The 26,225-nt window shown below is 36.8% G+C and overlaps 1 protein-coding gene across 2 annotated transcripts in view; it reads left to right on the top strand.

Moving 5' to 3' along the window:
- Nucleotides 1-26,225, top strand: part of LOC105223791 (uncharacterized) — a 141,360-nt gene that overhangs the window by 62,845 nt on the left and 52,290 nt on the right. For both annotated transcript variants that reach the window (XM_049458438.1, XM_049458437.1), the window contains exon 3: nucleotides 23,514-24,237. In XM_049458438.1, coding sequence (XP_049314395.1) covers nucleotides 24,052-24,237 — 186 coding nt within the window. In that variant the 5' untranslated portion in view covers nucleotides 23,514-24,051. The remainder of the gene's footprint in view (nucleotides 1-23,513; nucleotides 24,238-26,225) is intronic.

Below are 26,225 nucleotides of genomic sequence, written 5' to 3'. Positions count from 1 at the left end.
GGTGCATTTCCATATGGTATGTATCGCACTGGCGCCACATTCTATTAGGATATGCTTTCTTCTGTTTCCTTTTGCTAATCTTACTAGGGTTGTAGGTGGCCCATTTCTATCGTGGGGAACGTAATACGACACCAGAAAAAAGCTACTTTTCTGTTCCTCCTTTACCACCATGTAGTCGGCTGTGCCATGGTCGGGACAAATAAATGGGTATATGTGTATTGGTTATATCTTTCTTGATAATAATACATGTCCTTGATTTACCTTCACTTTGCTTGTAATAGATTTTGTATTTTCTGCTGTTTAATCCTTTAATCGTGTCGTCTTTCATCCAAGGTTCTCGGATTAGGCTGATGTGAATGCCTCCCTCACTTATGAGGACTTATGTTTACTTTACTATTGATTGTTTTTCCCAAACGGCTACAGTTGATGACAAAAAAAGAAATGGTCGTCTCCGAGTTGTTCGAACCAATTCCACCCTTAAAACTGTTTGCGAATGCATTGGCAAAAATCCCCTTAAGAAAACAGAAAATCATGTCAAGGTTATTGAATAAATCAGCCATACCAAATGACGCAAAAATGTTATTCCAAGAATTCAACGTGGTCAACATCTAGTTGCTTTAACTTTTTTGGTAGAGAGTCTCCTATAAAACCGTTATATCTCTTCACTTTTGGGAAAAAGAAACTTCCAATTTAGTAAAAACGAACCAGGTTTGGAAGGTGTGGCCAATCAATTTAGCGATAAACTCTTAGATGTAGTATACCTTAAAAACAAGTTGATACACTATACCACTATTTTTTACCATAGCCCTATAGGCCACAAATATATATGTGTGTAAATGTAAAGTTCGGCTTCCCCGAACTCATATCCGTATTTTTCATTAGAGCCTTATAAATGGAAGTTATATTGGAGTGAATAACTAAAATTTATTCAGCTCTGCTTAACGGAGGCAATTACTTAATTCTCAAATTAAATTAATATCTCAAAACATTTCATTGTGCAGAATAAACTGCTATACATTGTGCCTTAAAAGTGTTCCCTAAAACATTCTGTCGTACAAGTATACCTTTTCAATTTCCATTTGCCAAATACCATATGTAACTAGTAGCAACTGTGGCACAGTTCCCTTCATTTAGTGGTTTTCATTCTACATTAATTCAATAGCCGGGCTTAACCCTGGTCGCCTCTATAATTATCTAGAATTATTTAGTAATACACGGCCAACAATTTCCAATTAGAAAAACTCACTTCATTTGTCGGGTAGAAGACCTTTTTGGTCATTTGTAGCAAGTCTTGTGTTAATGTGCTGTATGTACGTAAAACAAAATCGAAAGAACTGGACAGCTTGTCAAAAAAATTTAAGCCAAAACCACTTTGTTGAGGAGAATTGTACTCGATGTTGCGATTGTTGTTGTAGTTGTCATCATTACGTTTCTGCCATATGCATTTGCCTAGTTTGTGTTTTGATTACATAATCAGCTTGAAATAATTTGCGGAATGCCAAAGTGAAACCCCAAAGAATATCTCAGAGAAAGGCATGTCAAATGTTGAGCGCTCTTATTATCCCTTCGCTGTCACTCATCATATTAATGTCTTTAGTTCTGGGTGTCTTATATATGTGAGTATGAGTATGTGATATAATACATACACATATGTATATATACATTTCATATATCTTTATATCCATTATTAACTGTATTTGTGAGCTTTGTGTGTTCTTCTTTATCAGAAACTATTAAGTTCGTATCTTCGATCAAACCTACACACATGTACATATTATATTATGTATGTAATATACCCTTTACCCCTTACATACTTATGTCTTTCCTTAACTTTATTCACACACGTATAACTGTGACGACTCTTTATTACTTCTGACAGCCTGCAAGGTCATTTATAATATTGGTCATCTCGCATACACACCCCAATAAACAAATAAATACTTGACATAGTTCAGAAGGGAAAATTGTTGTTGGCATGCCTAACCCTAATGTACTAAGTGAATACCACCAAGTAGCAATCGTGCGGTTAGTTAAGTTGGGAAGAGCAAATTCCTTAGTTCGTGTCGCAATCATGACTCATTAAATCTGTGTGAGCGTGTAATTATACATATACATCACTTAATAACGGTATATGTACATATGTATATGAGACGGTAATTAACGTATAAAAAATTCCAAAAGTTGGCTCACTATTTGATGAGAACTATTATTACAGGTAATTACAGAACTCCTTGGTGATTGTGAGAAGAGCAAAGTTGTTGGTTTTCTAAATTAGTTTTATTGTATTGGATCAATTTTCCTTAATTTATTATGCATAACTATTTTGTTCTGACAAGTTGTTTTAATATTTTTCTTTTTCGGTGTACCTAGACGCTTGTTAGCAAATGACATTTCAGGCAGGAGTAAAATTAAATAGTAAATTAAAACTGAATCCTGAGGGACAAAGCCTTTGCGCTATAAAATATAGTATATGGTCTCATCCCATTTTTACATTTGATCATTTCTACTGATAACCGGCGAACGACACGCATCATGTTTTGTTCCAAGGCCTGAATCAAAGCCGGATCTTGGTGGGCAATGGCCATTGACGGTTAAGTCGTCGCAGAACAAAATTTAGCAATGAAACGTCTGATCTTCTTGAAACTTTTCAAGAGTCCATAAAGCGAATCGATGTAGCTTGGGAAGGTCGAACGGCTTCAGTTCTTGTACAAGCTGTATTTTTTTACGTTTTAAATTTAAGATCTCGACGTAAACGGCGCCAAGTAGATATGTAAACGTTGCGCAGGCGTAAGTATTTCAAAAAGGGGTCCGTTATACTTATATATAATGGTAAAATTTAAACTAGACCTCTCTATAATGAAGCTCAACTCGGTTAGTGCCTCTATGAAACAAAAATATTGCAGCTCAATTGGCGCAAAAGGCGTTATAAAGGGTGATTTTTTAAGAGCTTGATAACTTTTTTTTAAAAAAAAAACGCATAAAATTTGCAAAATCTCATCGGTTCTTTATTTGAAACGTTAGATTGGTTCATGACATTTACTTTTTGAAGATAATTTCATTTAAATGTTGACCGCGGCTGCGTCTTAGGTGGTCCATTCGGAAAGTCCAATTTTGGGCAACTTTTTCGAGCATTTCGGCCGGAATAGCCCGAATTTCTTCGGAAATGTTGTCTTCCAAAGCTGGAATAGTTGCTGGCTTATTTCTGTAGACTTTAGACTTGACGTAGCCCCACAAAAAATAGTCTAAAGGCGTTAAATCGCATGATCTTGGTGGCCAACTTACGGGTCCATTTCTTGAGATGAATTGTTGTCCGAAGTTTTCCCTCAAAATGGCCATAGAATCGCGAGCTGTGTGGCATGTAGCGCCATCTTGTTGAAACCACATGTCAACCAAGTTCAGTTCTTCCATTTTTGGCAACAAAAAGTTTGTTAGCATCGAACGATAGCGATCGCCATTCACCGTAACGTTGCGTCCAACAGCATCTTTGAAAAAATACGGTCCAATGATTCCACCAGCGTACAAACCACACCAAACAGTGCATTTTTCGGGATGCATGGGCAGTTCTTGAACGGCTTCTGGTTGCTCTTCACCCCAAATGCGGCAATTTTGCTTATTTACGTAGCCATTCAACCAGAAATGAGCCTCATCGCTGAACAAAATTTGTCGATAATAACACATTTCGAACCGAACACTGATTTTGGTAATAAAATTCAATGATTTGCAAGCGTTGCTCGTTAGTAAGTCTATTCATGATGAAATGTCAAAGCATACTGAGCATCTTTCTCTTTGACACCATGTCTGAAATCCCACGTGATCTGTCAAATACTAATGCATGAAAATCCTAACCTCAAAAAAATCACCCGTTAGAACCGCGATATTTTCTGAGGAACAGTAACTCTAGTATATTGATGAATTTGTAGGAAGTACTTAATTGGAACCACCGATAACATCATAAACAAACATGTATGGTATAAGAGACATAGAATTATGAGCATAGATCAATCACTGTAAAATAGTAATGGATCATCGAAAGTAAAAAGCTGTAAAGCAAAGTAAACGATATTACATTGCTTTTAATTATACATACGAGTACATATAATAAAAATCAGTAATTTTATCATTATTCGAAATTTGGTCAAAAATTACCCAACGGATCAGCTAATATTCAACAGCTGCGACTTTGAACTGGGCACGTAAAATAAAATAAGAGCAACATTCAAATGCAGACATAGAAACGTTTTATCGTCTTTATTCCATAAAGTTTAAAAAACCAAATCCTTTTCTAATTAGTGCTTTCAGTTCTTCTGTTATACTTGAATTTTCAAGAAATCAATCGTAAAAATTCTGTAGGCCTTTTAAGTGTTGCATGCCATTTAAAGACATTAGGGTGCAAAGATGTTGATCCTAATTCAAAGATGTGCTAACGTATTTCTCACTGGCTCTTTTAATTTTGTGCCCACTCACCTAGTCGTGGTTTCTCTGCTGCCACCTACTGCTATAAAAACGGTAATAAAATGCTCATTGCAATAAAGAACGCACTTTAACAACAGTATCGACATGTCTTGGCAGCATAGTTGGAATGAATTTTAATGGGTTTGGGAATGCTGCAGTGAATTGTGACTTTTTGATAAATATCTGGTAGGTATCAGATTAATAACCCTGAAATTATATCCATATGTACAAATATCAATTAAACGGAATTGATCAATAATTCATCCCGGCTTCAAGGTAAATTTGTCTCCTGTTACGTTATTAGTTTCCGTGCAGCAACAAAATGTATATAAGCTTTGAAATTCGTAATTTTATTTTTTGCCAATTTACTTTTTTTTCACCTATATTTCATTGGAGTTCAATTACCATTTTTTCAAATAAAAGAAAATACTAACCTCACAAATTCAATGCATTGCACTGCACCCACAGTGGGACAAGACTTTATTGCAAATGCAATTGATGTCGTAAATTCCAGGGAGCAGTGAAATATTAACAACAACATACGTACACGCCACACCTCATACAGTAAAGCTCATAAAGTGTATGCATAGCAGTGTTACTTTGAAAGTTATTTTCTTTTTGGGACATGAGGTGCTAAGCTCCGTTTTATGCTCTACTCGTCTTTGTCCTAGTTTTCGGTTGTGTACACAATTGTGGGTGGCATGTTGTAAAAATAATGTATCAGTAACATAGTGGCTTGGAAATTATATACCGTTAGATTGTAAATCTGTCCTTCTCTCTTTCTCTTTCCCAAAGTCATAAAACGTGAGTTATAGTCAGACGAATATTAAAATGTCGTATGATAATAAAATATTAACGGTTGTTGATAGTGTTTGAATGAGACTACAGTCTAAAAATTTGTGACAAAATTGCTTGAAGTATGCTTATTTAGCGTGTATATGCAACATCAATTAAAAGGCAAATTATAATAGGGGTATTCAGACCGAAGCCTGTTAATTTGGTAACTCGTTAATTGATACTTCGTTAAAAGGCTTAACTGTGAACATACTTTTTGTTCTACCTCTGTAGTATGGTAAATTTTATTCCGAAGCAGCTGATTCAGTTGATTAAGTTGATTAAATAGATGTATTCTATTATAATTAATACTATTTGTAATAAATATATTTTGGTGTATGATGCACAAAAGTTTTTGATACTTTTAGAAATAGTTTAATTCTATTAAATATAATGAATGCAATTAGTATTGTAAAGAGTAAAAATGCCTCAACAAAGTGCAAAATCAAAAATTGTCAGTCATTTAATTGAAAATTATGTGGAGCAGATCAAATTTATTACTGGTAAGTACTTTAAATTGATGTACAGAGGAGCAGGAGAACAGCTGATGTGATATTACCGAGTAACGAAACAATTATCAAGCTTGCCAGATGGATAGTTCGTTACTCGGTAGAACGATAGTCTGTTAATTTTACAAAAACAAAATACATGTAAAAAACTACCGAATAACGACTAACGAATTAACAAGGCTGGTCTGAATACCCCTAATATCTTTAAGTCTCCAAAATATCGATTTAGGAAAACTCATTTAACCAATTTTAAATCATTAAATATTACTGTACCGCAGGGCAATCTGGCTGCGGACCATCTTTTTTGCAGGCAAATATTATTTTCCATTGCCATGTGGTCTTTCGGCAAGGCAATCAAAAATTTCAAATTAAATGTCTACAAGCCGACTGAAGAGCGGCAGAGACACCATTTCAATATTTACACTGCCTGCAATTGCAATAACGGCGAACGAGGCAGCAGGCCTCTGAACTCGTATGAAATTGTTCTTTTAAAGTAAACAATGACTTTAAGCATGTAAAGTTCAATTTGCAATATATTGGTCAGTTAACTTCAGTTAAATTTTCAGTTATTAAATATACACCTGCACAATGGTGTCCACTTGGCTTAAATTATATACAGTTATGTTCCTGAGAATCAGATTATTCTATAAGGCTTCTAGTGCAACGAACGTCAGAATCAGAAACGCTGAAACTGCTGCATTAGTTTCTAGGTAGAACTTTATTTCAATTTTATTTGTATCACCTAAAAATATTAGAGTTAAATATAGAGTTATTTGTACCTAAATAATGTGGATGATAAAATGAGTTGACTCGAGTGACTGTCTGTCCGTCCATCTGTCTCTGTAAGCTGTAATTTGAGAAAAAATTGAGATATCGTAATGAAACTTGGTATGCGGATTTCTTAGTACAAAAAATTACGAGATCGTAGATGGGCGTAAATGAACCACTGACACGCCCTCGAAAAGCCAATAAACGAAAACGTAAAAAATGTCACAACTTATCATTAAATTTAGATACAAACTGTAATTTGGTGCTGGAGATCGCATTGGTGAGAAGCACATGTGGGATTAAAAAATGATTTAAAGTGGGAGTGAGCTAAATGTACATACATATCTTCCAAGCCACAGAAGCTGACTCAACCAAACTTGCATTTCTTGACACACTCCTCATATAACAATTGAATTTGAAAATTTTAAAAGTGTGACAACTCACAGAATAAATGATCCGTTAGTATTGAGTTTCACAACCGCGATGGCATAGAAGAGATGACGGGAGCTTGAATAATGGGCGTGGGATCACCCTCTAAAGACGGAAACATGTCCAACAGTGAAAGATACACATTTCTGCAAAAATACACCACCTCAAAATTTAAAACCTCAGCCTAAATCTATTTTTGGATGAAAAGTGAAACCTATGCGTGGAGCATAAAATCATTTTGTACAATTCAGCCATGAAGCCAATATGGATGTATGGTATACAATTATTATGCATGGAATTATACAATAATTCCAATCAAAAAACCTACGAGATCTAACATGAACACCGTGGTATATGCGCGAATATGTATAAGGATCTTTAAATACAAAAGTTAAAGATGTGTGAGAAGACCCGGCAAAAATACCTGACGATACTGCAAAGTCATCTTAACACCAACGAAAATCGTATCCTTCAGTCCAGTCAGTCGAACGCGCCTTCACCAGCCTTTTTTCGAGCTGATGTAGCGCATGTTTTGAGCTCTTGAACTGTTTAAATCTTTTATGTGGAAAATAAAAACGGAGAAAGATCCTTTTTATACTCTCGCAACAAAGTTGCTAAGGAGAGTATTATAGTTTTGTTCACATAACGGTTGTTTGTAAGTCCTAAAACTAAAAGAGTCAGATATAGGGTGATCAGGGTGACGAGTAGAGTTGAAATCCGGATGTCTGTCTGTCCGTCCGTCCGTCTGTCCGTCCGTGCAAGCTGTAACTTGAGTAAAAATTGAGATATCATGATGGTACACGTATTTTTTGGCTCCATAAGAAGGTCAAGTTCGAAGATGGGCAAAATCGGCCCACTGCCACGCCCACAAAATGGCGAAAACCGAAAACCTATATAGTGTTAAATAAAGATATTAAAGTGAAATTTTGCACAAAGGATTGCATTAGGGAGAGGCATATTTGGACGTAATTTTTTTGGAAAAGTGGGCGTGGATCCGCCTCCTACTAAGTTTTTTTTACATACGTTGGAAACTACTATAGCTATGTCAACCAAACTCTATAGAGTCGTTTGCTTCCGGGATTTACACAAAAAGTTAAAAAATGGAAGAAAAAGGATAATAAACACGCCCACCACCCAAACAAAGGTTATGTTTAAAAACACAAAAAGTGCGGTAAACCACTAACAAAAAACCTCAGAAACACAAAATTTTACGGAAGAAATGTCAGAAGAAAGCTGCACCCAGGCTTTTTTAGAAATTGAAAATGGGCGTGGCGTCGCCCACTTATGGACCAAAACCATATCTCAGGAACTACTAATCTAATTAATTTTACAGAAACAAATATAAAAAAATATGTAAATGACGGATAATGAAATCTCGATTATCACTTTATCATGCGAGAGTATAAAATGTTCGGTGACACCCGAACTTAGCCCTTCCTTACTTGTTTACAAATGTATTTCTGGGAAAAATAAGAGATCATGTTTTTGAACTACTATATAATAATTGCGGCGAAATTTTAAAATTTAAAGTGAGCAATGATATTTTGATTTATGCTTGTATAAGTTTAAAACTTCGCTCATTCCCAACCCATTTTGCATAATTTTTCTGTAAATTAACAATATTAAACTAAATTTTAATTTTTTGGAAAAATGTTGTTTTGAAAATGTGTCGCTCTACTAAATTTAATATCGGCTGAAGGCCTCGTAGCCAGTGCTGCGTTTATGTATTTATATAAAAAACTACTTTTGTTATATGAATTATTATAAATAAATAAATAAATAAATTTAATATTACCGAAATGAAAATGCCGTCGGCATATGTGTAAATGCGATATGTTGCCTCTTCGAAATTTTCATAAAAATGAGAACTGCGTTATCAAACTACTGAAGTGACAGCTTATTGCTTTCAATATATGGCATACTAATTAGTATTCCATATATTGCTTTCCAAAAGTCTCCACAGGCAATATGCACGGCAATACAGTTAGTATAACATAATTTTATCCTGTCGAGATGCTCCGTTACTATTAATGCACTAATCAACTTATTGTTACGCTTAAATTATGTGAGTCGATTCAATAATAAAATTTATATGAAAGTATTTTTATTCGATAAAAAATGGAAACCATTTTTGATACCTAATTTTATTTAGATTTTTTAAAAACCAAAGCTGCCTTGTTACAAGAATTTAGAAAACCCGTCGAGTTAACTGTCCTTGGCAAATTCAAATAAAAGTTTAACTTTTTAAATAAACATAAATATATTTTAAGTGAAACAGTTCTAAGCCTTTTATTTTTGGTTTAATCTATACAATATATAATCGAGTTTTTTACAACAATAAAATTCATAGAACGATCACAAACAATTAAAACTAAGCTTATTCTAGAAATTGATAAAGGAATTGAATTCCTCTAGGGCTGAATACGTTTCCAAATAGGTATTTCTCTTTGAATCCTGGTTTGTGTCCCAAATAGTTGGTGTATTGGCATTAGAATGCTCAACCATATTTGTGGGCTGATCGAAGTTTACACTGAAGTCATCCTTCATTTCGTTTAGGAAATCCAAATTTATGTCAAACTCGTCATTTGTAATATCGTTGAACCTGCTAGCAAACAGATCATTCTCACTCACTTCAGCTTTGTTTATAATGTTGTCCTCCGAAACGGCAGTGAATTGGTCCATGACTACACGGCTGTTATTTGACCCTGCGGTAATTTTGAAATTCACGTCCTGAGCTTTCTCACATTTTGACACTTCATTTTCTATCAACTTGTGATCCAATACTCCTTTGTTATTAGCTTCAGGAACGATAATTAAGTTATCGCTTGGCTCATCGATGACTTTGGAAGTGATATTCGTGGAGCTCTTACTTTTCGGCATTTCGTTCTCTGGGAAATTCCTATTAACTACAACGCTATCGGTATCGACTTTGAAATTCACATTCGATGCGCCTTTGCTTTTGGGGACTTCGGTCGCTTCGAAGTAATCCGATACGTCTTCACTATTCTTAACAGGTACAGCGTTCAAAGAATTGTAATTCTTTTGGACACCTTTGAAATTGGCATTCGTAGCGCTTTTGCTTTTCGGCACTTGATTCGCTTTGAACTGATGTAATACGGCTTTGGTATTTGTAACAGGGACAACATTTAAGTTGCTATAATTGTTTTGGACAACATTGGCCTTTCTAATAGGGATGACTTTCAATTTATTATAACTCATTTTGACATCTTTGGAAGTCGAGTTCGCTGCCTCTTTGATTTTGGTGGAGGTCAATCCGTTTAACGATACATTTTTATTCATCACGGCTTCATTATTCATAACGGGGACGACAGTAAAGTTATTGTAGTTCAGTCTGACAACTTTGAATTCGGCATTTGGAGTGGCATAAACTTTAGGCGCTTGAGTTTGAATATTACTTTTCGTCACGGGCTCATCAAGGATATCAAAATACTTTTTCAAATCGGCACCACCCAGCTCTTCAACGTTTTCAGCACCAGCATTTATAACCGCAACATTCTTTTTTTCCGCTACAACCTTGGTGCATTCGCTTCTCTTCAACCGTGTCATTGTGGTTTTTCTTTTACTCAGACAATAGCGGTTACCGGAAAGCCTTTCCTTCGTGTCAACAGGGTCTAATTTTCTGCGTTTAATCCCGTGATTTTCAGCAGAGAGGTATCGCTTAAACGAATATTCGAAATCAAATTTATTTTTCGGATAAAAAGCGGTACCTATTTTGGTGTCGGCCAACTTCACTTTGTTTTTATACACAAAGTGCGGGTCTTTTTCTTTCAAAGCCTCGTTCACAAGGTTATTTAAATTGCAAACTGGTTCGCACTCGTCTAGGTATCTTTCTGCCTTTTCACAAAATTCTTCGGGTTGCCCGAACTTTACTTCAGCCGGTAAGTTTGATCTTTGTCTAATAAACGTATGCCTCAATGGCACGCGTCGAGTAGAGATTGTGTAGCTCAGCTGATTATTGCCACGAACATTACTCACACGTCGCTTTTCTTGCGTTTTGGTCAGGGGTGTCATGCACAGTCGTTTGTGACCAATTTCATTATCTTGATTAAACTTGTAATTTTGCATATTGCTCTTGGAATTGGATGAGAAAGCCATTGAGTAATTCAGTGGTGCTCTTACTACTTATTTAGAAGTTATTACTCGTATTTACTTTATTTTACTTATCTATATTTAATTTAGCGAAGACTGAAATGATTTATTATTTCTTCAGTGAAATGATATGGTAGTTCAGTGTAGCGTCGTTTATATAGCGAATCTTGCAGGTAGAAACTAACTTAATCGGAGGAAATTTCTTGCAGGTGATTAATTCTTGCACAAAAGGTAACTATTATGTTCGCTAGTTATTTTCTTTTTTGTACCGCAGGTATGCGCCATACCTGACCTTGGGCGGCCATTACAGAAAACAAAGGGCAAGGGATAACAATAAATATTCCTGAATTGCTCTCTCTCTCTTTATTTCTCCATTCATGGATTTGTGCAATATAATAAGTGTTTGGCTACCGTTTCTTTGAAAGCAGCCTATTTATGTGGAATGGAAGTAGGCGTAACTTTTAAAAGGGCTATATATAGTTAGAAGCCCGAAGAAAACGAATTTTCCAGAACTTCCTTTTCAAAAAGACATTTTGCGGTGAGCTCTATATCTCTGAACTGAATCCTTTGAAAATAAACAAACAAACAATTATTAGGTAAAGTAAGATTAAATCTAGTAATTAGTTGAAGGAATAAGCTAAATACATTTTTTTACGAAATGGCGGTTTTTAAAAAAATGGATCTTTTACCAAAATTTCGGCTTTAAATTATTAAAAATGAATATTTATCGGTGAGAAAAAATCTTCCATAAATTACTAAAAATATATTTAAGAAGATTTTTGCCGTATTTAATCGGTTTATCCGTTTTTAAGTACATTTGGACACCGACATTGAAAACACCATTTTGATAAAACGCATTTAAAAGTTTGGAATGCACTTACAAGCACTCTGCAACGCCTTTTTAAATTTGTGTGTAACATTGAAATTATTCAGCGGAACGATATGAAATTGTGTATTGTTTATGGAAATTTGTGTATTCTTAAATATATGTACATTAAGAAAATGGAATAAAAAAAAAATCGATTTTTTGAAAATTCTAACTGTATATAGATGCTACATGCGACAACTTATAATGAAGAAATTAACGAACAGATTAACATTTTGTATAACATATTCCATTTTGTCCGCATCATTAAAATACGCATTAATGTTGTTGATCTCCACTATCATTATTCACTTGAAAATAGTCTAATACAGAAAGTAATAAAGAAAGAATAAGATCTTAGTTCCTCTGGCGCTTTTCTTGAGATCTCTTCGCAAAGTTTACCCCACCCATATTTATTGCCGTTTGTGAGCATCTCGTCAAAAGTTCTATATATGGCCACCACTTCTTTAACATTTTTGTCTAAGATTTATTGACAAATATGTGCACCATGTTTAACAGACTATTAGTAATTCAGTTAAACATATTAATTTTAATCAATAGTTCTAACAAGGTATAAGATGAGTTAACGTTCTCAACGGCTTCGCTACGTAATTGTCAATTTAATAAAGGGCTTTTGATAACCCTTATAAACATTAGGTGGATATCGCCTACATACTCGTAGTTATAATCCTCAACTAATGGCTAAGCTCAACCAAGGTTAGTCGCGCTTTTCGGACAGCATCTCGCGAGGTGGTTGCAGCGATGGTAGGCCTAATGCCTTCAGATAAAATGGCCATGGAATATAAATGAATCTTTGACAAAACCGAAAGTGCTGATAGACGCTTAAAGACCGAAGAAATGAAGCAGGAAAAACAAACAAGTTATTTCGAGTGGCAAGCTGGGCTGAGACGACAAAGGGTAGGAGGAAACAGGCTACGACGATGAATCCGACTGCTCTTTCTGTGGTAATTGGGGTGAAAATGCGTTGCACATATTCTTTGTGTGCCTGCGTTATGAAGGTAAAAGAACGGAGATAAAGCAATTTATGTATACGAGTAACAGAGCGACTGACCATAGGGAATACAATGTTCATATATGATTCGATCTAAACAAGTATGAAATAAATGAGAGAATGGGCCAGGTGTAATAGATTTATAAAGATGCAGCCAATCGGCTTATCCTTGTGAAGAAATCCCTAACAGCGGTTCCTCAAGGAAAAAACTAAAAAGCTATAGTTAAGGGTTTAGTACGTAGGGCACCCTCTTCAGAAGTTCCGCTCGGACGGCATGTCCGCAAGTAGTAGACCACAAACAAGCCCATACCAATTTGTTCGGAGATGAAGCACACTTTTAGTTGAATGGGTACGTTAAAAAAAAACAAAATTGTCCCATTTTGAGAGATGATAATACACAAGTCAGAAGTTGACACGCCGTTACAAAAAGTCACTGCTTGGTGTACTCTATAGGCAGAGGAAATCATTCGACCATATTTTCAAAAATGAAGTCGGATATAATTAATGACTTTTTCGTGCCAGAATTGGAGGATGATGACGTGGTCGATCTTTGGTTGCAACAAGTCGGTTAATGGATTATCTCGCGGCTGGGCCTGTGACGTAACCTCCAAAATCGTAAAATTTAACATCTCTGAACAATTTTTTGTGGGATATGTCTTCGCAGATAAGTCCGAAACATTTGACGTCTTGGAAGAGAACATTCGGCACTCTGGCAAACCAGTTATCTTTATAATAAAGACAAATCCTTGACTATAACATTAAATAATAAGTGCTTTATTTTGATTTGATAACATAATTTGTATGCGAAATAATTTAGATAATCTGTGAAACGTTGACTTATTCGAACATAACAAAAAACCGATAACTAATATTTATGTATAGTACAAGATTGCATCGATTGGCCGTGGACTTAAAATCTTGGTCAATGACAATTCAATCCATATACTCAGACTACTCGTTTTTTTATTTAAACAATGTTTTGGATTTTCTGGCGCCTAGTTTGCTTTATAGATAAATCCACAAAAATAAATGTTTTTTATTACTCGTATTGTTGCGATATTCCTCTATCTCAGTTTGATGAAATTACACCCAGCAGTAATGGCTCATAAGTTATTGCAACAATGTATTTGCTCCGTTAAACCCATTATCGGGGAACGGTCGGTCGAGAAGAGTCAGTGTGAATCTCCTTAAATTCAAGGTCAATTTATGACTTTACTTGACCACACCAATACCAAAATTCACGCCCCTTAAAATATGCACATGAAATATTTACTTATTTTTTGTAGTTACAGGGAATAAGTACCACAAAGCAAAACGGAAATCCACAGTAGTAGCCACGACAAGGTAACTTTAGGATTCCTCATAACATTTAAATACGATTTTAATGGTTTCTATATGAACTTCGACATGATAATAAAGTTATTATCTCTAAACTCCATTGATACATGGTCCATGAAAGGAGGAAAAATTTTAGTGAAGATTTCACGTAATAAAAAAATCGCAGGCAATCTGCTCTCCAGCCCATGAGCTCTACTCCCAGTGTGAATATTATTATTATATTATACTCGTACATAAGTATTTTATAAATTTAAACTTGGTATTCAAAGAAATATTTCCAAAAAAGGGACCTCGAAACCTTGATGTATAAATACAACGAACAGTCATGACAACATACTAAATGTATTCCTATATGCGACTTATATGAACCTTTCGAAATGGTCGAGCTTTTAAGATCATACTCTTCCAGAGTTCGAGGAGTTAAAGTCCTCCAAAATAAACACTGCCTTATTTATTCTAAATATTTTCGCCACCAGTTTCTGTCTAAAAAATATAGAAAATATAAATATTTACGTGAGTAAAATTTGCTCTCTAAAACCACAACACTTCCCTGAGGACTTGCGAGCACGGTCACTTAATTTTCATCGAACTGCAAATGTAATTAACACACATTCATATAAACTGTGCGAATTGAAATTTATTTTAGACAAATTCAATTTTGAATTTGAATTTGTCACATCATGCAACAATAATTACTCAAGCGCTGGGGAATACCAAGTTACATTCATACACTTGTAGGTATGGCATTAAGCTGGGCAAATATACATATATGAATATATTTATTTAATATTATATATAACATACACTGCGAGAAATAGTGCGGGTAGTCTTTAAAGAAATTAACCCCGGACTGATACCTATTCGGTATTATTTGGAAGGAGTGAGTCTCCGACAAGTACTTCAGAATATAACTAGTTACTAAATAGAGTAGAATTGGAGATTAATGGTTTAGAAAGTGCCTGGTGTTTCCGTGGACATTATAATAGGATAAAAAGTTTATCAATGGCAATTATCTCCATACTGTAAACTCTCCGGTGCAGAGAGCAATTATTTATGGGATAAGTGCGAAAAAAGAGACACAAGTTTAAAAGTGCCATTGGTCACTTGAAAGTTCCTCGTGGACTCACATCGAACTCATCCTATATTTATTATTCTTGTTCCAGGATATACGTAGAACTACAGTATGTACGAATGTTCATATCCTTTGCCGGTAGGCATACAGCAGCTGTTCAGGGTATTCTGTTAATTTGTCAAGAGCGTTTGGGCAATGAAATGTAAATATTCACTAAATCGCTAAACAAATAAATACCATTTGAATAACGGAACAAATATGTTTGTACTCGTATTCGCACATAGAAGTCTTCATATTGTCGGCACTCGTCGGTGGGGCTAATGTAGGTATTTTTTAAATGTGCCGTTATATTTGTCAACATCAATCCGGCAGCTTACAAATTTGCAGCAATAATTTTAGCCACCGTCACGGTTTGTTGGCATTAGAAAAAGAGTTGAAGTTGTCAATGTGCAAATGGCCAATTTATCTGTCAGTGCCAATGGTTCGACTTAGTTCACTTCCAACACTATTTGCGCTGTCAAGCGTTAATCGAGGCAGTCAAATGGAATGAATATATATATATTTATACATATGTATATGTACATATGTATGCACTGCGAGTGTGTGGAGGTATGTAGTGCAAGCAATTTGCGAAAAAGTCTTTTGCTCGCCAGTCACGTGTGTCTGTAGTTTTGATTGGAAACTCAAATTCAAATTGTCAGAGTTGAAAATTCGCTCAATAACGCCTACACACACACACCTTTACGGAAATATTTTGAATTTGTTATGCATGTATTATTCTCAGCGTTTGCTTAACCACGTATCATATTCGCCAGGTGCTTAAGTGTGTGTGTGTGTGTGCGTACGGCGAAGGTGGGAAAGTTCAAAGTTTATCGAGCGAAGGTGTAAAATATTCAAGTTTTCGGCAAGGCGAACGCAGGTGAATTCGAAACAAATTGTTGCAAGTGGCAGCTGTGTGGCCAATTATACATCGTGTCGGGCTCAAGAGCACATATTTCGTGGGTTTCATTTCAGACGTGCATGTGAGTGGGTTTGAATTAATAGCGTTAAGCTACAAGTGTAAGCGAGTATAAAGGCGTACTGAAAAGCTTCGTGATCCGCATTGAGAATGCGTGGCTCAATCTAAGACGAAAAGGTGCAGCTTAGTTGCTATTTGTGTTTCGCTTTTGAGTGCAAATATGCCGATTGAGGTGTGAACACGTAGAATTACCGCATTTTCGCTGTGAGTTGTGGAATTTAGTAACTGTAAATGTGTGGAAGTTCCTCTGTGCACTACTATCAGGCTCTGTAGTAAATAGTGAAGATGAGGTTAATTCCTTTAAAAAAGGGTTGCATGTTATAACAAGAGCGGAAATTTGCTTAGAAATGCATGTTTCAAAAAGTTGGCATATTAAGGAATATTATTACATTTTATTCGAAAACAAAAGAAAAGTCATTATTTTGTTTATACAAACGATTGTTTTATTCAGTTGATACACCAATCTTTTCTGGCAGCAATATTACGCGTCCAAATACATCTGGCAATGTGGTAAAGCTTAGGTATCGATCAGCTGATTACCAGCGTGATTACAAGGCTAGCCTCCCACTAGTTTTAGGGATTTTAACAGGTCAGTGCTCTATTAGCGTTCTTGCTGTACCAGATCTTACTGTCCCGGGTTCATCCAGCTAAACTGTCAGGGCTCCTATGCCGTGAGGTGTGAGTTGGGGAGTTGCATGGTTGAGGGTGGGTGCGGTATTGCTCTACTCCAGGAGCCCTACGCCACCAATGGTGTGGTTCGGGGTCTTCCTGGGGGTTTTAAGGTTTTCACTGACCACAATAGTTGTGAATAATCCACGCTACGATTGCATAGTTGTGGATTCTTCACAACTGGGTATATGTGTAGCTGTAGAAGGGGAGTTCGGTGGGATGATTGTCGCTAGTATACATTGTAAATATAGCGAGCCCCTAGAGCCCTACCTGGGCTACATGGATAAGCTACTACTACTTTCGGGTAGTAGCCCATTTATCCTAGGGTTGGATGCGAATGCCTCGTCCTCGATGTGGTTTAGTAAGGTATCCCGGCATTCGTCTGGATACTAAAGCCACAGTCCAGGCGAGGCATTAAGCGAATGGGTGGTGGCTAATAGCCTCCACATTTTGAATGGTATGGCGAATGATATACGTTCGATGGGCCTGGGGGCGTGAGCGATATTGACGTGACGCTTATGAATGAGGCAGCAAGTAGGTCTTTCAGCGTTAGATGGTAGGTTAAGGGAGGGTGGAGATTGAGTGACCATAATTTGATTCATAATTATGGTTACCCCTCAATCCCTTCCTTCGCCTTATGAGAGTCCATTGCGGCGATGTCGTAACACTGGTACTGACTGGAACCAATATGGGCTCTCGCTTAGGGAAGCCGTAGTTAGTATACCGCTTAGAGAGTTTAAGGAGTTGGGGGTTGATGAGCAAATTGCGCGTCTATATGAGGTAGTGCGGGGTTTAAATGATAGGCTACTTAGGAGGTGTGAAAGTTATAAGACTAGTAAAATTAAATGGTGGACGCATGAGTTAACCTTAAAGAGGAGGACTGTCAGGCGAAAGTTTCAACGCGCCCGACGGTCCAATTCTGATTGGCTGACCCAGCTTAGGTATGAATTTTGTTGTGCGAATAGGGAGTGTAAGGAGATGTTAGTGAAAAGTAAAGAGGAAGATTGGAGGAGTTTCGTGAGAGAGAATAGGAACGACACCCCTGGGGTCAGGTCTATAGGATCTGCCGGGGTCGTAGGAGGGAGGATGTCACCTCTCTTCGCGACGGTGACACTCTGTTATCATCGTGGAGAGAGTGTGCGGGAGTTCTGTTAGGTGCGTTCTTTCCTAGGTCGGTGGTGCAGGTACCTCAAGCACAAGAGGTGCCTGTCCCTCCATTAGATGATGGGGAGTTGGGGTACGCCTTTGGCCTGGTTAGGTCCAAACGGTCCCCAGGCTTTGATGGTTTGAACGGAGAGATGTGTTATGGAAGTTCATTTCCGAATACCTGGAGGCCCTTAAAAATAAGTGCGTATGGGAGGGATACTTTCCACGCGAGTGGAAAAGTGCTAGGGTTGTTTCTCTCCTGGGATCCCCTGATAAGATCAGGTGTGATCCTCGTTCTTATCGGGGTATCAGTCTCATTCCAGTAGTTGGAAAAGTGCTGGAAAGAGTCATGGTGGAAAGGCTTCAGGAGCTAACGCACATTATGTGGTCGGATAGGCAGTTTGGGTTCAGGAAAGGACGCAGTATTGAGGACGCGTGGTTTTTTGTTCAGAATGTCGTTAGGGAGAATGTCAACAAGTATGTTCTTGGCATGTTTGTTGACTTCAAGGGGGCGTTTGATTACCTAAGTTGCCATTGAGTGGCGCAACGGCTAGAGGAGCTTGGCTGTCAGGAAATTACTCTTTGGCGAAGCTACTTTTCGGACAGAAAGGCCTTTCTAGTCGACATGAATGGGAGTGTGAAGATCGGAGTGGTTCGTGGCTGCCCGCAGGATTCTATCTGTGGTTCATATATTTGAATCTCATGATGGACTCTCTGCTTAGGCAGCTTGAGCCACTCTGTAAGTGTTGTGCGTATGCGGATGACCTTCTTCTTATGTTTGAAGGTCGCTCGCAGTCTGAATTAGAGCGGGCGGGAGGCGACATATCGGTGGATAAAACGGTGGCAATGCTGCTGAAAGGCAGATTGTCGCCGGTTCGTCCACCGATTGTCCGTGTGAATAGAATCAGCATCAGATATGTGACGTAAGTTAAATATCTGCGGTTGACCATGATTGAAAGGATGTGTTTTACTCCACACTTAGCGAATGTGAAAGAGCGACTGCAAGCAACCGTAGGCAAAATACGACGTATTTTGAGGAGCGATTGGGGTCTCGGACGTGGTGCTGTTCGCACCATATATCGTGGCTTGTTTGTGGCCTGTGCCACATATGGAGCTCCTGTATGGTGGGAGGCAGCCACGATTGTCTTGTGGTCTCAAAAACTCCTCCCAATACAGCGTTGTATGATGCTTGCTTGTTTGCCTGTATGTCGCACCGTCTCAACGGATGCGATGCAGGATTTATTAGGTGCGCCCCCTCTTGACCTGATTGTCATACAGCGTGCTGTTGCATTCAGGTTAGGAAGGGGTTTCAGTGTGTCATTGCTGTGGAACTACTGGATTTCCGACGATGATGTGTAGAAGGAGGGATTTCTAGGGAGCAAGAGGCTTCTAGATGATAGGGTTAGGACTTAGACTTCAGATTTTGTCTGAGTCTGGGCACCCATCGGATACGTCGGGGTGTTTTTGTGGGGCGGAGTTAGAAAATTGGTCGCATTTAATTGCGGACCCGACTTAGGTGGTTAGTGTGTCCATTCCACTCTGTCAATTGGTACTGAAAATTCCTGGCATTTTCAGTGCGCTAATCAACGCATTGATTTGATCCACTTTGCTTTTGAGCGCCGTCGGGCAAGGTCAGCAGCTACCCACGTCAAACACACCGGACGTTGTCCCGGGTTTGGAAGCGCATACCTTCAGATATCCCAACGAACTGGAGGGAGTGGAAATTAAACGCCTGTGCCTTGTATTGGCTACTATCTTTTGCTAATTTATAAGTTCGAACACAGAAGTTTTTCTTTTCAAAGTCTTTACAAAGGACTACATAGCTGGCAACGTGCGATCTTTAACCTAACCTAACCTATGTAAGTCGAATCGCTCTGTGCTCTTCTGCAAATTTTGTTATTACTCTGTCACGGCTACAAAAACATTTAATGTGAAGGAGCACCCTGCAACGGTAAAACATAAAGGGGCTGCAGAAAAGATAAAATCCTCATAAGCACAAACTCTTCTGACGGAATATTAAAAACAAGTCAGAAACACATTTTTTCTTTGTGAAACGTTCTTCGAAGCGAATAGACCGTTTAAAAAAGATCATTAATCTAAGTGTTAAATTTTTTTTATCAAATTCCATGTAAATCAAAGTTGCGGCAGTGTTACGTGTCTCTTCTTTAGAACAAAGTCTTAACTGAGCTAAAAACAAAAGTTGTCAATAATCATATTTGGATAGGTGTAAATGAAACAACAGCCTCAGAGCAACGACTTAAACTTTCATTTCGAGATTCCTTACTTAAAATAAACACAGAAACTTCAAATTTTAAGGATAATGTTTATTGTCATTCGAAAGAACATCCTTTGTCATTAATTTTTTGAAGATTATATCTCTTAAATGTTGGCGGAGGTTGCATCTTAGATGATCCATCTCTTGAATCCATTTTTCTATGACTCATTCGAGCATTTTGAATGGTAACTGGCGAATGACACGCATGATGTTTTGCTCCAAGATCTCAATCGAAGCCGTATTTTTCACGTAGACTTTAAACTTTACATATCCTCACAGGAATAAGTCTAACGGTGTGATATCACACGATCTTGGTGGCCAATCGACCGCCCAAAACGTATTATGTGCGTACCGAAGTGTTCCCTCGATTAATCCATTATTGGATGTGATGTGCGACAAATGTCGCCGAGATCGCGAGCTTTCAGGCATAGTCGGTTACCACGGCACGATAATGATTGCATTTAACATGACTTTTTTGAAGAAATATGGACCGATATTTCCACTGACCCACAAGCCACACCAAACCATTGTTATTCTGGATGAAATGGCAGCTCTTGAATATCTAAAGGATACTCTTCCTCCTACATACGGAAATTTTGCTTGTTTACATACATTGAGCCCGAAATGGACCTCATCGCTGAACAAAATTTGGCTCGAAACTCGAATCGATGTCGCTTGAGCTGGTCAAGCGTTTTCAGTTCTTGCACAAACTGGATTTTGTATGCTTTCAATATAAGATCTGGACGTAAAATACGCCGAATCGTTTCATTCGTAAATCCGAGTCGCACAACCTCCGAAAAAATGTAAGGAGCTTAGATCGGACCCATAGTCTATAACTGCCAAGACAGGTTCTTTTACACCTGGTATTTCCAACGGAGTGGATGTAAACTACACTTTACATAAATAAATACGTTTTTCTCAAAACTACTTAGCTTAATTCTAGGAGCGTATTTTAAGAATTCTACTTTGCTTAGAAGTACGTACGGAAATTTCGGTTGATTCAAAGTTTATTTTTAATATTAACTAAAAATTGAAGTTTCTGTTCAAATGTTTTGAAGAAATCAATATTTTTAAATTTTCTTACGTTCTTACTTCTATGGGTATTCTTATGTAGATTAACGGCTTTTTTTTTTTGTTCCAAGATGATTTGAGTAAACTGAAAAGAATAATTTTTCACCAGCTTGCGGTTCAAACTTGACAAGTGTTTCATTAGTTCGGTAAATAAATTATTATACTTGTATTCCGAAAAAATTTATCAATGTGAAGATGATTTTGTACACGCTACGGTGACCATGCCCCTTAGAAAAGAGATTTCTGTGAGAATCAAAAGTCATACGCTTTTCGAAATTTTCCTTTAAGAACCACTTTACATAATTTTAGGTATGAGTCACTGAATATTCTATTAAACGATTAACTCAAGCTTTGATCTGCTCAGGTTGAGTCACCAGCCAAAAATATTAGTCCTTTTTTCAAAGAGTAGTAGGTTACCTTATTTTATAATTTCTGAAATTTTTTTAAATTTTTTACTTATTAGAAATACATACATAATTTTTTACTTGTAGACCAAATATTTCTTTCCATTGTCATTGATAATATTTTTGTGGTGTTGATACTATGGTACTTCCTCAGTAGTTCGCAAGGTGTGTATTTAGAAGTCCAAGTTAAAATTAATATTGCCTGTAACATTCAAATCGAAGCCCAATTACATTGACTGTTTTTTTTAATTTCTTGTTTTTTATCTTCCCTATTTTCCAATTGCGAATTTTTACCAGAAAGTACGTTTTCATGATTTAATCGCACCAGCAAAGTCGTTATTCCTTTCCATAGCAGAGCGAGTTCCAATATTGATATAGGCATAGATAACAACGTCAACAAATGATCAATTATAGATTACTTTTTAATTTCTCAGCCGAATTAATCCAGCATCTTACTTCAATAAAATCTCAACCAGGTAATTATTTAGTCAGTTGATAAGTAATTTGTTGCACCCAAACTTTTATTCGGACGAGGACTGTAAATTCGTCAAAATTATTTGCAGACTCTTGTTGCAGTCACAACAGAACATATCATGACCAAAACTCGACAGAAGATGCCTCTTAAATTGACTCCCACAGTCAAGTCTTAAATCTGTTAGCTAATAATCTGCTTGAAACCTTCCATCGATGGAAGACTTCCAAAGCTTGGTAACGCACCCAACTATATGTGAGACCAATGAGAAGAGCACGTCGATATATTAAAGCTTAAGCATTTTGAAGGCTTAAAAAAAAACTTGAAAGCCTTGCAACAACAATGCATTGTTGAGGCTTTAAAGTAAATAATAACATCGAGCTGGGAAAACTTTTCATAATTCCAATAAAATGAAAAGCCTCAAGGCTTTATTTGGCAAAGGAAACAACACAAGACTGGCAAATAAAAATATTTTATTATGAGTTCAGCGAAGGTCACGATTTTTCGATTTTACTTGTATGCACACCAAGCAAAGTGTTAGTACATAGTCATACGCAATAAAACTTCAAATGCGCAATCAAAATTTGTAATGTCCACCCTGACTGCGACCCTTTTCGCCCGCGTCTTGGTTATTTTATATAAAAGGATTTAGCTATGATTGCATTTGTATTAGTCGTAACAAACAAAGACAGTTGTAGTAAGAGCCAAAGCTTCTGTGACAGGTTTTGAAAATCGCCGGAGAAGCGCTGGTTAACTGGTGGATACGGAAACGGCTGCAGAAGGTCTGGTTTGTTGTTGTTAGATTTGTTTATTTTCTTAACTTTTTATCATTAAGAGAATCTAATATAATTGCCTGCCTCAGAAAGTTTTCGAAAGCAACCAGGTTAACGAAACGACGGCTTATTCGCAATTATGGTGATAGAAATCTTAAATAAATTTCCACGAAAATTTTAATATAATTCATGGTAGTTTAAACTTTGCATTTTTAAACTATTTATTAGTACGCAAATTAGTTTTATTGAAAACGGCTACAACATATTTTAAAAGTTAAAAATGTTTCTCTTTACAGGCGTCAAAATTATTGAGAACCATGTAAAACCTGCTGGCATTTATATGAAGAACTAAGTGATCTACAAATTTCCATCATTTGCATGGTAGGACAGGGCGTATACGTAACATAGCTGCAAAGCGATAAACCGCAGGCAAACAGACAAATAAGCAGCTTCAAATTGCAGAGGCATGTCATAGAGCAGAACAATCAAAATAAAACAGAAAATTAAACGAGAATTGAAGCGAATTAAAGGCGCATACAAAGCAACGCACGTACAGTTACATAAAACCAACGGCAGTTTTGCGGCGCATGACTCATGCTAAAAACCGCTAGCGCTCACCAAATTACAACAGCAACACTATTTACAACAGCGTTATGCAAATACAACTACAACATTCACACAAAACCTATTAGTGGCTGCGAAAGGTGTGTGAAACACGCGCATGCTACAGCCATAGTGCCGTTATTATTGCATAATATCCGACAGCAAGGACACCAAAAAAACAAAAACAAAAGCGAACAGTAAAAATAACAACAACAAACCTGTGAGCAAAATATGAAAATGAAAGCCAAGCATAAAACGTGTGTTGTGGCGGCGGCGACCGGCGTTGGTGTTGGCGTCGGCGCTGGTGAGAAAATGAAATCGGTGATATTGTATCCATATGGACCGCTAACGGGGACAGGATGTTGTCGCATGCTACATGCGAAAAATTTGGCGTTAACAAGCGCGATTTACACAATTGTGAGTATAATTTGAAGCGAGTGCGAAAAAAATCAGCGCAGCACAAGCTAAAAATAAAAATTCAACTGAATTACAGCTGAAACAAAGCAAGGAAATTAAGCATGCTGGAGTGATGCGTGAAAAGGCGAGACTGAAAGGGGATGTTGGCAATTTTTTAGGCTTAACGTGGTTAGAGTGCTGTAGTAGGGTCCACTTAAGGGGGTATTCTAGTCTAGAAGCATGAATTTCAGATAATTTTTAAAGTGTCGTAAAAAAAAGGCAATTAATATTTTTACTATTCATTTTTTTATTAGTTACTTGTTAATTTTAGAAGAGTAGAGAAAAAAATTAAAACTGAAAGAAGTAAAAAAATTTCAAAAATTATGAGCTGACGAAGTGGGGGGTCTCTAAAAATTTCCACGTGACCATTCCCATGATTTCAACCCTCTTAGTTATCTGAAACCAAAAAGAAAAAATTATTATTAATCTAGAATGATGTCGCCATGGTCGGAACTACGGAAAAGTGGAAAAAAATTTTTTTTCACAAAATGGCGACTGCCTAAAAAAAAGTGTTTTTGGATCACTTTTTCTGACACTTTCGAATTTTTTAAAAATAATAAAAATAAAAATTTCGGGATGGGGCTAGTTCCAACCATAGACAAGCCTACAATGAAGACTCTATGAAAATTTCAAGTAAATCGGTCCAGCAGAACCTGAGAAATCGTGGGCATCGTTCCGAAAAAGTCAGTTTTGAGAAAAATGCGTTTAAAGTTTCGCGTTCCGGCCGAACCAGTTTGGATGCCGGGTCAGAAAAATGCCTATATCTCCGAAAATAATTTGAATTTTGAAAAATCCTCTGGTACACATATTTTTGAATAGCTAAACTTTAAAAATATGTACAAAAAAAATTTCGATTTTTTTAATTTCTAGACAAGAATACCCCCTTAAAAATCGTATGTCTGAAATTTTACTGTTATGAATTTCTACCTTGACGAAGTTCGAACTGACTCGTCCTTTTATTGAAAATATTAATGGCTAACAATTAAAATCTCTTTTGTGTAGCTACTCTAGCACTCGAATTTAGTGCTTTTAGGAAAACAGATCAAATTCTAATGGCCAAATTATTTAGTTTAAGTTTTGCTCACTTTGTTGTGTCTTCTATCTTGTCAATTCTTTAAAAGCTACAAATGTTCAGTTTGGTTAGCAAAATTTCCTGCTGAAACTAAGACTTAAGCCCCTAACGCTTTTTCACTTGAAGTAAAATCATGTCTTGGCCAAAAACAAACTGTACTGCCTTTGCGGGAGCAGCGTTTCGAAGCCTCTGCTATCATGTTGAAAATTAGATTTTTTTCTATTTTATGTCCATTTATGGATACAGCTACCGCCTGAGTTTACACCACCGTGTATGCACATGTTAATATGTATATTAATTTTTGGTTTTAGAGGCTATATGCCACTTGCCAATCTGTGATCATATACTGATAATGTTGCTTGGTATTGGGTAACATTTTGTGGTCTGTACATTTTTCTAGCGAAACTTTTTTCGCTCTTCTTATTTCATGCTATGCTTCTGCCGTAACTGTGTTATGACTTTGAAACTTTACAAGCTGTAAGAACTCATTAAATAATTCCATTCAAGAATTTGATGTCTGGTGTGCTGATAGTCTATTGAACAAAACATTCATTATTATAGTAGGGTTTAGTTGATCTCTAAATGAATTAAAATTAAAACATACTTGAAACATTCCCAGTGATTCTTGTTTTGATAGCTAAATCTCCGTCTCTTACCATTGAAGGGCACTGTGAATTGTTTGTTTTAAAGAGAGTCATACCAATTTATTTTCGTATTAAAATTTTAATCATCGTTCTCCAACTTATGTCTACTTTAGGTCCTGTTTTGTAGGCTTCCACTGATATGGTGGAGCCCTTGTTTTAGGAAAGAAAACGTTCCCAAAAAGACAATTTACTCCGATCCGTCACATATGTAACTAAATCTAGCAAGACAAAAA

Source organism: Bactrocera dorsalis, chromosome 5 (genome assembly GCF_023373825.1).
Source record: "Bactrocera dorsalis isolate Fly_Bdor chromosome 5, ASM2337382v1, whole genome shotgun sequence".
Lineage (NCBI taxonomy): Eukaryota > Metazoa > Arthropoda > Insecta > Diptera > Tephritidae > Bactrocera > Bactrocera dorsalis.
The sequence above is the reverse complement of the archived record's forward strand: the minus strand, read 5'-3'. Positions and strand labels throughout refer to the sequence as shown.